Source organism: Orbicella faveolata, unplaced genomic scaffold (genome assembly GCF_042242905.1).
Source record: "Orbicella faveolata isolate gen_17 unplaced genomic scaffold, um_ofav_v1 contig_35, whole genome shotgun sequence".
NCBI lineage: Eukaryota > Metazoa > Cnidaria > Anthozoa > Scleractinia > Merulinidae > Orbicella > Orbicella faveolata.
In genome coordinates this window covers 23,690,001-23,708,151 of record NW_028301564.1, presented here as the reverse complement: position 1 = coordinate 23,708,151, position 18,151 = coordinate 23,690,001, and the positions used below count along the sequence as shown (strand labels likewise).

Below are 18,151 nucleotides of genomic sequence, written 5' to 3'. Positions count from 1 at the left end.
AATATGCAGGTTTGAGTTTATAATTTCTTTTTATTTGCTCTAGTGCTTAAAGCAATGGGTTTTTTTTTTTCACTCAGTTGTTATTTGTGACCTAGTTTCCATTGGCCTCTAAAGTCAGAAGCAAGCTTTATTGTTGCTTTAATTCAGTGACACGTCACAATCCAACGTCGTTCCCAGGGTCTGTTTTCTTCCCGCCCGTCTCTCTTGTTCCACGGGGCGGGAAGACCCTGAGGACGAGGTTGGTCACACTCCCGCGCAAGCTAACCACATGTAATCTAAACTCCATGGTGTCACTAGAATGGAAGGAAAAGCAGTTGTTTCGTCCATGGAAGGCTAACACGGCAGATTGAAAAGTGTTGTGGTATTCTTAGAAAAGGCCTGAGGGATTCGTATAAGAGCAATGTCAGCCGAAAAACATCGACCACTTTAGTTACTACTTTCATAGATCTTTAAATGAAGAAAGTAACTTGTTCCATCAGTGCACATACCTAAACAGACAGGCTTCGAACCACTCCACAGTCCATCTCCTTGACAAACTTGACTGTCCTCTCCCTCCAGGTGATGGTCTGGCTGACATGTATACGTCACAGTGGACTCGTACTTAGTGTCGGTTGCTATGTGACGGTATCCACCATAAGGGTCGCCAGGGTCACCACAGTCTACCACTAAAATTTCAATGAAATGGGTGTCTGCATTACTTCAACTTATTCCACGTATAAGTTTACAACGGTTTTTCCTGCTAGAACTAAATTATCTTACTAGTTCGATGTTATCTTTATGCTTTCTTGGACATTACAAGTTTTTTTTTTTCTTCAGGTGCATCAAGTGGCTATCAATGTATATAAGCGATCAAATATTTTCGCTCGTGCGCGAATGGTCTAAGCGCGTGACGTGGCTGAATACTGGGGAATATCCGAGTGGTATTCCCAAAGTTCAAAACCGCGCGAGCCACGAAAAATAGTGGTAGGATAATAAACACAACAGCCTCCATTCTTGACGCGAAAATATGCTCGGATACTTGTCCGCGGACAATATCTGTTCCCAGAAGCGAACAGAGTTCCGGGAGCATAGCTCAAGGAAACTGTTCGCTTCTTGGAGCAAATGATATCCGCGGAGGAATATCCGCATATTTTCTCGTCAAATGGACTGAGGCTATTGTTTATATAAAGCGTCTCTACAACAAACGTACATTCGCAGACAGGGTCCACTTGTGACCATTCTCCTCCTCCTTGGCCATCGGAGACGCATGTTCTAAATGAAGAACTTTCTGGAACCATGTTATAACCAGTGTCACAGGAGATACGTAGTGTGGCGCCCAGTTCATACCGATAACCTTGAACCGCTCCATTTGTAGGGACTGGAACTGGGCTGCAGAAGGCAGCTGCAATTGAGGAAAAAGAAACCAAGCTGATGTTTTGAAACTTAGTCCTCGGCAGGAAATCAAGGTCGAAGGCACCAGGGCTTGGTTTTAGGCGAGATCAAGCCTTGTGAAGAGTTTCGCGGGGTACTGATTTTAATATTTCTTTCTGATATTGATGTATTGCCATGTAATTGACATGTTTTGCCACGTGAAAAAAAAAAAAAAAATGAAGTGGTGTTGCTGAGACAAGCACGAGGATAATCGTTTTCTTCAATACATTTAACAGGCAGCAAAACCTACATGAACGTACCATGAACGTGCTTCTAGTTAGTACTTATCGCCGACGTCTTATGGGGATGATATTAAGAATACATTCTGTACCACTAATGTTGACAAGGGTACTGGTAACCCCTGAACTTCTTGCTATTCTTTTTCTTGTTCCAATGAGAACAGAGGGCGTTGTTTTACCCGAGTCGGAATCGATGCCCATGCGAGACTAGCACTGGACAATTCTCCCCAGAATAACTTGGTATATGAGTATTTAGTTATGTGCTCCACTTTGTCTATCATAACTTACCAATACATCTCGGTTGTGTGCCAGTCCATGTTCCATCTTGTTGACACGTTCTTATTGCATCGCCTACCATGGCGTAGTTCGCTTTACACGTGAAGGATGCCTGGGTTCCAAGAACATTCTTGTCGCCTTCTACTCCAGTTAAGACAACTGGCTCGGCGTTTTCCACTTCACCAATTTCCGCACAGTAAACACCTAAACGTTTCAGGAAGCACTTAATTTCTTGTGTTCTGGATCTATTTTATTCCATTGACTCTATTTAATTAGCCCAGAGTTGCGGACATGAAATGCACACGACGATTTCAAACATTTGTATATTAAACAACATTCCAGCTGTGCTGGTCAAACCTCGCGACGTTCCCTAGAATTTCTTGAGGAAAATTTTGGTGTGTTAGTTGTTTGGTCGGCATTGATGTCTGGGTAAATGTAACAATTTTTAGGACAGGTGGAGTGATTTGCACGACAATCAAGACTCTAGCCGGTAATTGTCTCTAAACTTGAAGCTGTTTCAGTTAAACAGGTAGTTCAAAAGTATACCCCTGGCCCAACAGTTGCGTGTAACATGCCAGTTTTCCTATATGAAATGTTCAGGCTAGGTTTTCATTTTACTTTTAGTTCAGGGCTTTAAACAGACTATCACGATACGAAAAGGATGTTACAATAGTCAATGCTGTTGCACTAATTAGTACTGACCAAAATAATACTGGTAAAGTGATCTTTAAAATAATTCTCTCGTTGGCTTTTTGCGTATAGATAAAGGAATATCATTCCAGGAATAGCATCCAGTATAATAGTTGGATAAATTTCCTCTATGTTTATTCCCAAAGAACTTGGATTTGGTGTCGTAAGGATGTATTTCTGGTAGCGTGCGTAATTATTTTGCTCAAATACAAAGGATAACATGAAATTGGATGACTCTATCTATAATGTGACTCATACAGTGTTTCACAACTGCTTAAGTTGTGTGCATTACTGCGATGATCAATCATGTCTTCATATCTTTCACCGCAATTAAAATATATGATACGTCCTGTATTCGCTTATATTCTTCACCATCTACGGGCATATTCAGTACGAACTCGTAATGTGACCAGCTCCCAGTTGGCTTGATAGCTCAGTTAGTAGAGCGCTGCGCCGGTATCGCAGAAGTCGTGGGTTTGAAACCCGTTCAAGCCTGAATTTTCTTTCAGGCTTTAATTTCACAAATGCTTATAGGTTGTGTGAGTAACTGCGATGATCAATCATGTCTTTACAGTGTTGATCTGTTGACGTTTTCTAGCCTTCTCTTCTTTTGTTTTTGGTATTTTGTCATGAATGGCGAGAGACACTTACGTATGCAGGCAGGGTCTTGTCCTGACCACTGTGCGTCTGCCTGGCAGTACCTTGTGGCTGCATATGAAGCTCTGTAGCCATCGTCGCACGTGTATGTTGCTGTGCTTCCCACAGCGAGGCCAGAGCTCAGTGCCACGTTACCATTGGCTGGGCTGCTCAAGCTGGGACATGTCAATGCTAAGTAACAGAATTTTAATAGACATACATGTAGAATTAAGATCAAAGCAATATCTTGGTGTTCGGGTATGGTTATTTGTAGCACCACCGTTGCAACAGTTTATCGCTGCCTCAGTGTCATTTATAGTTGGGTTGCTCAAAAGGATCAGTTCACCCGGCCTATGAAACACACCTGAAGGCTGTAAATGAGTATTTGTAACAACTTTGACAAGTCCATTATACTTTGATACCCTGACAAAGTCCAAACCTAGCGCTCAGCCCCATTAGCTAACTCGACGTTAAATCTGGGCAATACTAGATAAAGTCACGGTATTTTGAGCATTTTTTGGCCACGTACAAAATTAACTCAAAATTTTAGAAAACCCAAAAATAGTAGTTTACTAAGATAGAAAAACACCAAAGAGACAAAAATAAACTATAAAGGAACACGAATGGTTAAGGATGGAGAAGATTAACACCAATTAGAAACGAAGAACTTGAAAAATTTAGGCTAAACCTTTAAAGAAAAAACGTTATATAAAGCGCTATATATAGAAAAAGAGCTGTATAAGTGACTTATTATTATTATTATTATTATTATTATTATTAAAGATGCACAAACCGAGACGTAGCTCCTTATTATAGATAAAAAAAATAAATAACATTCACCTTCGCAGTTTGCGTTATCTCCGCTTAGAGTGTATCCCTGTCTACAAACGCAATAGAACGACTCGTACGTGTTGACACATGTGTGTTCGCATCCACCATTTGAAGTTGCACACTCATCGATATCTAGAAATCCAAGAAAGGATTGATCAAGATGGCCTTAAAGGCATTACCAGATATGTCAGGGATGGAACTGTAGATAGGACTCTTCACGGCACCAGTTTTCGCTTGTCCCTCGTGCTACGTCTATACATTGTTTTTTCTCTCTGATCATCTACTTGCTTTTGTGCGTCTCAGACTATACCTAGAGACCGATAATGGGTCTCTGCGTTTAAAGACGGACATCTTATGCATATGAATGATTATGCGCGTTGGTATAATGGCGGACACAAAAGGATTAATTCGTCAAGACTGACTATCTGTCTTAAGGCATCTTCAACGAACAACTGGGAGCTTGATGGCGCCTGAGGAAGTTCCAATTTTACAATAGACGTGTAAACAACGGACGAAGGGATTACACATGACAAACATGACGTTGTCCCACTGACCTTAGCTTTACCTATCAATGCTCTAAATTCTTATTTGATATCGATAACAACTTTACCTTGGCAACTCCGTTTCCCAGAACCGAGCTCGAGACCACTCGGACAGGAACAAGAGAATGAACCAGCAGAGTTGTGACACGAGTGAGAACAGCCACCGTTAGAAATTGAACATTCGTCAATATCTGAAAGACATCAAGCGATGCAATCAGAACACCTGCTACCTCGCCTCTCACCAATGTGGCCAGGGTTCAAATCAGGCCTGATTAAAGCGATTATTATTTTAGCTGAGAAATGGGGTGAAACGTAAACTGATAACGCTCCCGCCCCTTCCCCCCTCCCCAACCACTCCAGCTACAAAATGATAAAATCTGCTTGAATAAATTTATTTTGCGCCAATATAAACGAATCGGATTGATAGATAGGTGATTGCCTGGGTGCGTTTCCAAGCTCATGAGCTGAAAATGTGTTCATCCTTTAGTTAACCTACCCACGCATGTGTTGGAATCTTGAAGTTCATAGCCTTGGTCGCAATGACAGACGTATCCTCCATGTGTATTTTTGCACCATTGATTACAAGGGTTATTGGCGCACTCATCCGTATCTAAACGAAAATTAAATTGTAAAAATTCATGTCATACAAATGTTCCTGTAAAGCGGTTGATTAATAGACAGATTCGGTTAACGTGTTTACATCCTTGTTGCCACCCAAGTTAGACCACGTGATGATTCACTGGGGGGAGTTACAATTGTGCAAATTGCCACACCCAGGTCATTGCTTGGGAGTATTTACAAACAGAACAATTGTAACCTCCCAAATTAATTATCCGACATGATCTGATCTGGGTAGCAACAAGGATGTCAATACGTTAACCGAGTCTGTCTAATGGTACGTAGTTTTTAATTTCAATAAAATAAACACAAAAATAAAATCGGTCAACATTCTGAGAAGCTCAACATACAAAGTCGCTTGCTTTTTCTAAAGCAGACTGCTATGCTATTGAACTATATGTTTATGATACCTGAACATGTAGGGTGGTTTCCAGTCCACGCTCCTCCCTGGCATGTCCTAGATGAGGATTTTATGAGAGTATATCCAGCATTGCAGGTGAACGTGATTGTACTTCCCTCGTTGTAATTGGACGAAGACTTTGTACCATAAATTGGTGCACCGATCTCTTTACAGTTGTTTGCTAAATTCAAGGTAAATCAATAACAGAACGTATTAACAGGTTTAATGCTAGTTTTGGAACAACAAGTAAAATAGGCGTTTATCTCAGTGGCTCTCGTTGTGTATTTGTTAACACAACCCGTGAGACAGATAAGTGATATTGTACATATACAAAAACAACCACAAAAGCATCTTTATTTTATCAATACAAATACAAATATTATTTCATTTTTAGTGTATTTAATATGTGTAGTATATTTCAGATAAAATATCTGTTGTAATCTTGTTTGAATGTGACTGGTGCCTGGAGGCTAAATGAACCGTTAGGTTTTCGAGTTAGCCTCCAGCCTTCTTATGTCTAGTTGTAAGATAAGAGAGATGAATGAAGACTTTTACACTGAGTGTAGTTTAAGGAAGAACAAAAACAAAAAAGCAAAAATGACTAAATCGTGTGCACGTATTGGTCTGACAGTAAACTATTGTGTTATTGGTTTTGAAAAAGCAAATACGCTAAGCTCTTTTAAATGGGTTGGACGTTCTTTCCAAAGATGCCTTTAATTAAATCGTCTGTTTAATTTTCGTATATTTGTCCTTATGCGTGGTTGGGTACAGTGAGTAACCTATGCATATCCTATCTATTCTTACCAGTGTCACAAGTCCTTCCTGAATAGCCGCTTGCACATACACACAGATAGTCGTTATATCGGTCAACACAAGTTCCTTCCTGACAAGGTGCAGTGCTACATTCGTTCGTGTTATCGGCAGGTGCGACGATGGCTATGGAGGAAGTAGACACTTAAAATAAAAGATTTCTTTTAAAACAATGTTGAAGCTCTTTTTTAGGAGGGGAGGGGCGTGTCTGAGTACTGTACTACTGTTTATACCGGTTGCAAAAATGAACGATTTTTCTACTCGATGTACCGTTTTATCTGATCTTAATCTCTCATATCTCTTTTTTTTTCCCTGAAATATCCTGTATTCCGTTAATTTTTTGCCTTAATATACCTTTGACTTCTGGTCTTTGTTGCTGCCTTACATGCTAGCAGGCATAAGGGCAGTAAGTAAGTAATCCTGTAACCAGAAAACTTCTAATAGGACTTCAATGTTCGGGCCTTTAGACAAATAACTTTGGCTTTGTTTGTGTCGAACAGTTTACAAAGTTACTTACTCTGTGGGCAACCATATACTTCTACTCTCATTGAAATGTGTCCATTCCATTCCTGTGGTCTAAACCTTAGATACATGGCTTCAAACACTCTGACTTCATTTCGTACTACCGTGTCCTGGTCAGTGTTACCAGTGAGAGTCTGTATAATATTAAAATGATAATGTTGCGTTGTGTAAACGACGTAGTACATTTAATGCTGATAAAAGTAATTTTGTGACGTTTTCAGTAACTAACATATCCTCATTTTTACTTCGACCAAACACTGGCGCTCAAGACGTCCACTTTTCAACGTCTTCAGCAATACTAATTTATGTCTAAGTTGATATTGGAGCACTTTTCATTTCAGTGTCGAAAATTTATTAGTTTCCACTAGTACCACGCTACACGATTGGATTAAAAGACTCGCGCGATTTTTCATTCAGTCAGAACTAAAACCAAAACCAATTGTCACTCACACAGTCACTCACACAGGTTTTCCGGCGCTTCGCGTTTACTTTGAGTTTTGGTTAGTTCACTGGATTGTACGTGTTCTTTGTGATTGGCCAGAGTGATTACTTTGGTTTTGGTTTTACGACGCTCACCTTAGGACCGCTTGATCAAGTCAGTGATAATTAATTAGGTAATTGACTTGGACGCTGACGTAGCACAACAGTTTCCTTTTAAATCACATGCAATTTCAAGTATCTTTTTTCCTTTGTCAATCATCATTAAAAGGATTTTGAAAGTACATCTTACGTCTGGATAGTAAGTCCAAGTTGATCCGTCAGTACTGTATTCCAGTTTGTAGCTCTTCACCCATTGAGCATCGTCTGCTCTGCCTTGAGTGGCTGTACCAGCAATCTGGAAAATCTGGCCAAACTTGATTTGGAGATACTGGTTCTGATCGTTAGACAATGCAGACCAACCTCCGATCTGAGTGGTGACCCCCTGAGAAGTTATCTGAGCTTGAAAATTCAGGCGACCTCCTAGTGGCGCGTGCTGGGAACTGTATTGACTTGATGCTGTCATATCAGCGTCAGGAATGCGCTTGCTTGTCGAGACTCCAAGGCTTTTAAGACAGTCTACAAGGTAATAATCATAAGGAAGGTGGAGAGAAAACAAGAAATTTAAAATTATTCTTGACCTATCGCTTCTCGGTTCACCATTTTACTACGCTATTTTTCAAATATTCATTTCATTCATCGTGAATAATAGTGAAATATTCATTTCATCTATTCAGGTCTACGAGGCACTTGTCTTTGGACGACTGCCTATTACTGCTTTTTATCAAACCAGCCCTACTTGTCTAACACCAAATGCTTAAGCCAGTTTAGTCGAAAACGACCATTTAGCATAAATCAGCCAATCAGCCAATCAATTTAGTAGCGTCAAAATGTGAGTGGTGTTGTCCTCTATATCTGAGTCTGCTCATGTATAAAGCGATACGCAATAAGTAAGAGTAAATAACCAAAATTAAAGAAGGCATCAGTTACAGTGCCATGTTTTAACCACCAAACGTTAGACCAATAACAGCATACGTTCACACCTGACACTATCTGCCTGTCGGGAACATAATATATTAATTAGCTAGGCATGTTTTACTTACTCAGCTCGTAGTAATTGTAGCTTGATGAACTTGTCAGATCACTGTCAATCGTTGATTTGCTGCTCAAGTAACATGTGTTAGTTGAGTTATCAAAGTCAAAAGACCTGCAGATGAAAGAAGCTTCCGACGAGCAAGATGACGCACAAGCTTCTGGGGACGAGTTATCCACCGTTTTGTCATCGTTTCCAGATATGTAAGACTTGTAAGTCAGGGAGTATTTCCTCTGCTCGGCGGCAACTGAAAGAGATTGAAAGCAAACGACGGCTTTGCATTATCGTTCTCTTGAAGCTTGCTATTGGCTATTGGCTACGTATTTGAGTAAAGGCACAGGGTCCCTTTCTAACCAGGCATACAACTGGATCAACACCAGTGAATTGTTGTCGATACCTAATGACAAGAATATCATTCCATAAGCGAATAAGGATCCTCCTTATTGGGTCACTTCTATTCTATATCATTATAAATCTACTAGCGTGCTATCACAAATGCCGTTCGTTGATTGGCTACACTACTCACTATCTATTCTGTTGTAGATAATGAGTAGCGTGGCACCGTGCTGTTGTTATCAAAATGACGGTCGATTTTTTGTTTTTTTTTAGATTAAGTTTTGAACGACTAATAGATTTATGCTAAAACAATTAGCTTATTCGCTCTCGACTTCTTTGCGCGATAGAAATCTCCAGCGCATTATCCAATTGTAAACCTGTATCTTATCAAGCGGTGAAACTAAGCAAATTTAGATAACCAATATCCCATGTCTCCCGTTTGCCAAAAAGGCGTTCTTTACGTAGTTAGCTAAATACTGTGATCACATTCATTAAATACGAACTGTACCAGGTAAATAAAAGGCACTCACAGTCACACGCGTACGATTTGTCAGTTAAGTGGTATATTCCAAAGAGCCTCTCTCTAAAGTCGCTCCAGGCTGCTACGTTTCCCTTTACATGATCGCAACTGTATACCAAGTTATAAATGTCGTTAGCAGACAGCATGTAGTCAAAGATGTTCAGCTGACTAATATCGCCGATAAAGTTTTCTTGAGTGTTAAATCCACCACCCAGTTCGTCTTGCTCTTGGCCAAGGATCATAACGCCATCGCCAGAAATAACTTCACCTTGTTGAAAAGCCTGAGATGAGCTTTTTATTTCAACGCCATCTTTGTAGGAATACCATGTTCCTCCCGCGCTCTCCCACGTAACTGCCACGTGATGCCACTGACCATCATTTACTTTCAGTCCTGTGAAGACAGTTCTATTATTTACAAATAGATTGAAGCTGGAATAGTCTTGTAAAGCTAATGCGTTGTCCTGCACAATATCACCCACTTGAGTTGCGTAGGAGATCACTGTTCCGGGGTTGCGGTCGCTGGTACGCATCCAAAAAGCGATGGTTAGTGCGTTAAGGTCCGAAATTGGCTTCTTAATCTTGGAATACGACTTGGCCGCTCTGACTTGAAACGACAAATCGTAGTCAGATGAAAGCTCTGCAAGAGAAGTAATGAAAATGGTCAATTGTTGGGCAATCATACAATGGAGTGACGTGTTCTCGATGGAGCATCAACAATACTCGCGTCATTGACGTTACGTGTGTGAAAACAGGAACTAAATGGCGGAGGAATCAGTTCCGTGTACTTCCGAGTGCCTTATATTTTGAAATTGTAGTAAGGTAAGCATGAATTAGTATTTTCAGAGTCATTAAAAATTCATCAAGTTTAAACATAGGAAATCGTGACCGTGATGGTGTATGGACACCTGATCTTAATTAGCAAAAACGTTTACCATTGTTTTCTCCATTTTTTCCCTTAGTTTTATTTTCGATAGAGAAGATATATCAAACACTCAGGACAGTGTTTGACCTCATTGCCAAACACCTCGATGTTCGTCAAAAATACTCCGCTACAAGTCGTACAGTTATAATAGTATTAATAGTTCTTAAGTTGAAATGTAATTACTTGTTTTGTGGTTAGATCTTGAAGAAATACTTTTCACCTAAATTGCTTTTTCAAATCTGTATTCCTTCTGCTAAATTATGTTTCTTTGGACCACCTACTCGATTAGCTACATAAACTATCTAGGTGTTCCAAACTCAATCAACCTTGTATTAAAACTATTCGTCTTCCTTTATTTCCATTTCTCTCTCTTTCTTTAACACTTTAGTTTTTAATCACAATTGTACTTGAAATTATTTCATTAATGCTTTTTATCATCTTCTACAGGTAATTTGTATATATTTATATGCATTCTATTTTTTCTTACATCTCTGTAAAATTAAAATTTGTGAGAGTTTAAATTAAAGTTAAATTGAATTGAATCGTATTTTCAACTCTCTTCCCGATGTTTTAAAATGTGGTGAAACACAGTCTTTCGTATTTGGTATGTTACATGATCTGTTGACTCCGTAATGACTGACTAGTTACTGGTTCAGATTGAGCGTCAGCCATACCTTCGCTGCAGAGACATTTGGAGTAGGATGGCATGCACTGGCACTTGAAACCAGTTAGTGTATTCACGCATGTCCCACCATTGCGACACGGCTGCCCTACGCAGTGATCAATAGGATGCTCACAGTTGGCGCCAGTGTACCCAATTGGGCATGAGCAACTGTAGGACTGTACATCGTCCACGCAGGTACCGCCATTCTGACAGGGTTTGGCAGCGCAGTCATCGATATTGATCTGGCAATTCACACCACTGTATCCTGCCTGGCACTTGCAAGAATAGGTGTTCACGCCACTGGTGCATACCCCGTTATTTTGGCAAGGGCTTGAGGCACATTCGTCGATGTTAATCTCACAGAATGTCCCACTATACCCCTGCGGACACTGACAGGAAAATGTTCCCGCTTTATCGATGCAGTTACCTCCATTCACACAAGGCGTTCGTTGGTTGCAAAGGCCGTACGGAAGTTCGCACTCGTTACCAGTATACTCATCGGTGCAAAGACATTTGTAAGCATTTACCTGTACGAGAGAGACACATTAAACGATCCTAGCAAGTTGTAACAGACGTATTCCCTGAAAACACAGATAGTAAATAACTTGACGTGATACATGTAGTTGAGCCTGAATTAACTAGTCCTAAATGGTTACTCTCCGGAAATGACTTAGTGATTGCCTGATGCAGGTATCTCTAAGACATCTGTTATACACAGAAGAGAAGAGATGTTATGTTATATATGATGTTTAAAAAAGCAATATAAATAGTTTGTTGAAACTTTGTAAAGAGGGGCTGTATTTGCTCATGACAGAAAGGTGACTGCTAAACAGGTTTGTCTACAACACTGGTGGCTTTACACCGCTTTTTTGCGGTACAGAGCAGAGCGCGATACGCGAACTGTAAACTACTCCGCTAAACCATCTGTCGTGGCGGCCGTGTCGGCTACTACAGTCTTATTCTACTAGCAATTGCATTGAGGCCACAGAATAGAGAATCTAATAAATCAAAGGTACCTTGTTGACACAAGTGGAGTCCAGATAACATGGTAACGCGAGACACTCGTTAATCTCCATCTCGCAATTCCCTCCTTTGTATCCCGGTGGGCATTCGCATCGGTAAGATTCCTTCGTGTTCACACACGTTCCACCGTTCATGCAAGGACTCGAAACACATGTGTCCACCTCTGTAATCGCAATTTGGCATTTTTTCATTAGGTATAAGGGGATTAAGTGTGGCTGAGATTGTAGGCTTGTGTTTTGTAGGCTTCAGTAATGCCACGACCTACCACAGATTAAATACTTTACATCCGGGAAATAAATAGCAATGAATATGATAAGAACACGTACAGCTCAAATTCGTTTCCTTCTAACTTTTAACTTGTGCTGTTCAGAGGCGACATGTTCTAAAGAGGAAAAACGAATGAAATTGACATCACTCGCCTCCCTGTTGGTATACGCTTCCTCGCGCGAAAGCCGGGGATAAAGTTAGTTGAATGTTCCTCCTTTGAGTCTCCTTTTGAGTTTTTAGGTTGTTCACACAACTGAGTATTAGCGTGTATAGTTGGCTGTACTGTCACGAAGCAATGGAAAACAACAGGGTACGAACAAATCATGGGTTAACCTGACAAAATCACACAAATATATCTGATACTATTCCATTAAAGACTTCAAAAGGGTTGCATGGGCCTATGAACTCAGAATCCTACAGTTTAGAGTTTAGGACCGAAATACTGAAAAAAAAGTCGCACCTGTACAGTAGTCTAAAGAACTTGCCCCAGTGCCGTGTGTAGATTCCTGACCAGGACAAGGTAGACAAGATGTTTGCCCATACTCCGTCTGATACGTTCCAGCAGGACAAGGCAAGCAAGGCTCTACTCCATTGTCTGAGTATGTTCCTGGAGCACATTGCACTAACAAATACAGACATTGTTAACAAGCAGCATCTTAAAACTAGGCATCATGGCAAAGATAATGTGTTGTGATAACCTTACGGGGAATACGAGTTACATGTAGAAAGTACACGTCAATGAGGTATGGTGTGGGGTGTGAAAATAAGTGAGTTAGTTTGTGTGGGTCAAACTTGAGCTTACCTCTTATTTTTGGATAAGTGTTGCCCTAATAAAAATTTAGTGGTTTTTGTACAGTTGTGGCCGGGGTTTATCTAGAATGATGGGGATTGGAAAATATTTCTAGAATAAAGTTCCCCATTTTTCATTTATCATACTGTGTATGTTTGGAGCTCACCACTGGCAAGACTAGAAGCGTTAGGGAGCTAACCTTTTCCTATATATCAACTTTAAGAACAGCAGTTCACCGAAAGAAAAACAGCAGCAATGTCAGCATAAACAACAGAAAAAAAAATTTGAAGCGTAACGTTTCTCAGTTGCGAACCCGCACACTTGAACGGGGTCAAGTTGAAGTAATAATAATAGTAATAATAATAATAATAATAATAATAATAATAATAATAATAATAATAACTGTCGCGGCTAATCGCCGTCGCAAAGTACGGAAAGAGTAAAGTACTTTGCCGTCGCAAAGTACGCAAAGTAAGGAAAGAAAAAAGCTGAATGAAGAATGTAATACAGGCCTTTCCACAAATACCACGTAAAATCGTCTTAAAATCTTATCAGAAATTTTCAAAAATGTTCTAAATATCTCGAAAAAAGGCTATGAACACCTGTTATTGTTGTTTTAATAATAAACCGACTTTCAATAGCCAAGACCAAAATCTCACTTGTGGGAGTAAGAGATCGTTTACAACAGTAGTTCTCTATTCAGTGTTACAGGTGTTGCACTGGTAGTAGAAGGAGTAGTAGAGGAAAAAGATTCAGGATCACGAATGTTACCAGCACCCGCCATTTTGGAAAATGACTGCCTTAAGTGCTTTATATCATTCAAGGCGAAAACCACTGAACTGGATTGTTTCTTAGCGTGGAAAAGCTGGAAAACACAGGGCTCACCCTCCAAAAAGCTATAAATATTTCTAAATATCCCTTAATTGTCTAAATATTTTTTTCATTTTGTAAATATCTCGGAATCTTCTAAACATACTAAAAAATATCCAGATATTTGTGGAAATGGCCTGTAATTTTTGTCGGCAGAAACTTTCATTGAGAAACGAATTTACTTACTTCCGCAGTCCTCAATTCCTGTGGCTGCGCTGATAACAGTAAGAGTACCCTCTGGACAACTAATACATTCTTTGTTTCGTTGTTCTGATGAGTAGGTCCCAGTGGGGCAGGTGAAGCATTTAGCTATGCCAGTTGAAGAATACAATCCCGGGCCGCATTCATCTGGAATGGTTAAAAAGGTACGTAGTTCATTTTGATTACGGTATGTAACTCAGCTAATGTAGAGGAAAGGTCAATAGGTCTTGTGCATGATTACGTCACTCGCTCTAAACACAGAATTTTTCAGGTACTCGATAGAATACTCGTTAATTGCAACAAGTTCACAAACTCTTATTATTCGACCACACATCGGATTTGCATAGCTGAGTTAAAACACTGCTGGGAGTCAAAGAGGATTCATAACATGCTGTCGCGCTATCTGCATATTTTTATTTTCTATGGTTTTATTTAGAATATTTTTTCCTTTTATTTGAAGTGGAAGGACCGCACTTTTGCCATCGTTGATAGCCAAATATCTCTATGAGACGCACCTGCAGGGAATCATGGTAGTTGTATTCATCAAAACAACTATCCAGTCCAAGATGATGAGTGCAACTACCATGATTCCCTGCAGGCACGTCTCAAAGAGGGAATTAGGCATTGGAAGAAATAAGGAAACAGTTGTGATGCCTCTATAAAATTGTGACAGACCCTCATTGATAGTACACGTTTTTCCTAGTTCCATCCCTATGTAATGACTTTAACTCTATGAAGATCTGCTAAGTCTGGTAGAGGGGGGGAATCTACCCTCCAAAGCTTCAAGTAAGAGGGATCACGAGATGACAACGTCATATAACTTGATGTGTACGAAAATCATGTCTTTCAGAAGACGCTTGCCATGGAAAAATCCACTTCCGAGTATATTGAAAATTACCAAATTGTTTCCAGATAATTTTCAGATGAAGTCGCAAGGTTTCCCTCTTTTTGTTTCAATATTTTAAGTCAGCGTGGAGCATTTGTCCCTATTTCCAGTCTGAATAGAGTTAAACTGGAAAGCGTATGTAACTATTCCATAGAAGTTAAATTTAAAGTCTTTGAGGCATTTTACACCTTTTTTAATGTGAGCAGTAGGACTACAATCTTTTTATTTTTCGAGATCGTCACATCTCTGTAGTGGCGAGGGATGGCGACGTGAAACGTTTTTATCCCCGTGTATCGTTTCCACTGACATTCTTTTAAAGAAATCCAAAAGGAGAAACTTTTTAGCGTTTTTAGCTTCCACTGTAACTGTGAAATTTGTAATTGTAACTTTGGAATGTAATTATTCTAAAGCACTATTAAGCTAAATGGAAACAGGGCTATATCAATAAACTATTATTATTATTATTATTATTATTATTATATTAACTTAAGATGGCACATAAAACATTTAGACTGTTTCGCCTTTATACGTGATTTATCAAACAGTTGCGACAGGCAAAGACAGAAACAAATACCTGTACAAGATGTAAAATTGTGTTTCCTTGTTCCTAGAGTCCATGTCCCTTCTGGGCAGTCCTCACAGCCTAGAGCGCCTTCATTGGGACTATACGTGCCTTCTGGGCACAACAGACAGTCATCCGCGCTCTTGTCGTAATACGTTCCCACAGGACAGTGGGCTAAAAAGAAAACTCCCTCGTTGTTTATGACGTTATAATTACGATCTACACATTTTCAATGATGAGTTACAGCAGCAGTGGAACTGCGCTCAAGCAGGTATATATATTTTACGGTGGCAAGTAGCAAATGGCCTAAAACATCGAAGGATCGTTATACGAGAGAGCTAATCACCAGAGTACCAAATGCTGGCTGGTTCCAGCACGAAATTTGTAAGATAACTCGTATCTACTTATCAGTAACCTGACTGTCACTGAATATCTGTTTTTCTTTTCTCTCTGAAATATACTGGTGGCTTTGATAATGAGACATGTTAAATGTCATTTGTGTTACTTTGTGCCTAGCTGTCGATACCATGCAAGTCAGCTAATCGTTTATGTAAGAGGCCACGATGATAGCTACGGCAGTCTATGTAAGTAACAATTCATCTCTCCATATAACAAAAGCAAATACAATTGTGTACTTACTGCATTTTGTTATTGATCCCGTGTCTTTGTTGCAACTGGTGTCACTCGATTCACATTTCCTCACCACGGCACCGTCTTCTGAACAATAAGCTTCCACCGGTCCGAGGTTTATGTTTTCAACGTTGTAATCTTTTAATTCGAGTCCTGATGATGCCTGATATTCTGACCAGTTAACTGTTTCGAAGCCTTCATAGACTTCTGTTCTCGACTGCTCGTTATCTGCCTTCTCTTGATTGAATGCGTCTTGCCCTGCTTGGTCATTGGTGCCTTGCTCGAGGCCAGTATCTCTCTTGATGTAATTATAATTGAAAGTCACCTTGAAATCAGAAGTGAATCGAAAGTTTGGTCAATAATCACAACCAAGATTAGAGCGACGTGCAGTTGTGCAGCTACACAACAGAACATCACTTGATTGAATGAATAAAATGCCAAGAAATGCATATAAATAACCAGAAATCAAATGGATCACACAACAAGTACGATGTTTTTTATGGGTTTGTTTCACTGTACTTAGTGGCGGATCCAGACCTTCAGCTAAGGGGGGAGGCGCGGGGGGAGGGGGGCGCACGTTAACGTAAACTAGTCGCCCGTTGTCTTTGGCCATGCATAGTGAGCTGTGCATTAAAATTATCAGATGCAGTATGCAGGCATGGGAAATATTAATAATGAAGTACCCCAGTTAACGTATTGGCCTTAGTTTCAGTTCAAGTCTAAGACATCAAATCCCATCAGGATTTTAATAATTACACGCACGTAGAAAAGTCTCATACCTCTCTTACAGAACGTCTTTTTCGTCGGCTTTCTGCGGCTGAAAGCTCTCCACAGTATACTTCCACCGTTTCCTCGTTGCAATCGTCGGGTTTGAACGTGCAGAAAAATGGAGGGACGTAAGCACTAGTTAGAAGGCCAAGGAAATTCGACGTTATGTTAGCTTGTACGTTTGGGTCATTGCAATCTCCATCGTAGTAGAAATTTGGACTCATGTTCATCATGATCCAACTGGGATTCTCAGTTACTGTTGTTGTAGAAAAAAAAGCAAGTAAGGAAATAGCTGATCAACTGGAACAGGAGAAAAATAATATTGTCTGTCCACACTGGCTTGTGGTGGTGAACTCAGTCCAGCTCACTTCTCAACAAAAGTGCAATCGATTGAACTCACAATGACATACGGCTAGCTACGATACAGATGTGTTCCTACTCTGATAAACTTCAGACTGAGGCTAAATGAGCAATTTTAGGACCACATCTACTAAAATTCTTTCTTTTCTTTTTATCATGTTAATCAGGATCAGTAATTGTTATCTAAACCCTGCTGCGGTTTGAAAATTAAAAACAATAAAGGAGAGATGAATTAAGGTAAATGTAGGTAAAGTCTACGTACAAGCTAAGTGCCAAGTGGCCCATCAGGCCGGAGCCTGTAGCATGAAGCGACTGGGGTATTTCTACTCCCCACTGGATGGGATACTAGTCCATCGCAGGGTTACCCTAAGCATTAAGTTCGTCGGTACCCATTTATACACCTGGGTGGAAAGAGGCACTGTGAGAGTAAAGTGTCTTGCACAAGAACACAACACAATGTATCCGAGCAGGGTTCGAACCCAGACCGCTTGTTCTGGAGACTAAGGTATGAGGCCACCGTGCCTCCCACAAATAAAGGACTCTGTACACGGTGGCGAGAAGATATAATTTTTATGTTCGAGTGGCAAGAACAATATCTCACGAGTGAGCGCAGCCATGAGAACATAAAGTTCATATCATCGAGCTAACGTGTAATGTTCTTTTTATTCTATGGACATACTGATGAGGGCGTTTTTGACGATTTTCCGAAGATTTCCGAAAATTCTCCAAAATTTGTCCGAAGATCACACGAACGTTACCGAACATTTTTCAAACAGATTGCCGAAGACTTCCGACGAAGACCGGAAGA

General features: G+C 40.1%; 1 protein-coding gene and 1 long non-coding RNA gene across 2 annotated transcripts in view; one reads left to right on the top strand and one right to left on the bottom strand.

Moving 5' to 3' along the window:
• Positions 1–18,151, top strand: part of LOC149103957 (uncharacterized) — a 240,749-nt gene that overhangs the window by 208,781 nt on the left and 13,817 nt on the right. The window lies entirely within an intron of this gene.
• The window catches only part of LOC110065311 (sushi, von Willebrand factor type A, EGF and pentraxin domain-containing protein 1-like), a gene marked incomplete at its 5' end in the record, with an annotated part of 33,436 nt that overhangs the window by 4,214 nt on the left and 11,071 nt on the right, over positions 1–18,151 (bottom strand). Inside the window, 20 exons of the mRNA XM_089273758.1 lie at positions 489–665; positions 1,190–1,381; positions 1,938–2,129; positions 3,267–3,443; positions 4,092–4,214; positions 4,693–4,815; positions 5,121–5,234; positions 5,653–5,823; positions 6,447–6,578; positions 6,970–7,108; positions 7,705–8,030; positions 8,555–8,791; positions 9,411–10,037; positions 10,997–11,513; positions 12,003–12,172; positions 12,737–12,898; positions 14,123–14,284; positions 15,598–15,759; positions 16,225–16,540; positions 16,995–17,239. Of these exons, the coding sequence (XP_089129884.1) occupies positions 489–665; positions 1,190–1,381; positions 1,938–2,129; positions 3,267–3,443; positions 4,092–4,214; positions 4,693–4,815; positions 5,121–5,234; positions 5,653–5,823; positions 6,447–6,578; positions 6,970–7,108; positions 7,705–8,030; positions 8,555–8,791; positions 9,411–10,037; positions 10,997–11,513; positions 12,003–12,172; positions 12,737–12,898; positions 14,123–14,284; positions 15,598–15,759; positions 16,225–16,540; positions 16,995–17,239 (4,464 nt within the window). The remainder of the gene's footprint in view (positions 1–488; positions 666–1,189; positions 1,382–1,937; positions 2,130–3,266; positions 3,444–4,091; positions 4,215–4,692; positions 4,816–5,120; positions 5,235–5,652; positions 5,824–6,446; positions 6,579–6,969; positions 7,109–7,704; positions 8,031–8,554; positions 8,792–9,410; positions 10,038–10,996; positions 11,514–12,002; positions 12,173–12,736; positions 12,899–14,122; positions 14,285–15,597; positions 15,760–16,224; positions 16,541–16,994; positions 17,240–18,151) is intronic.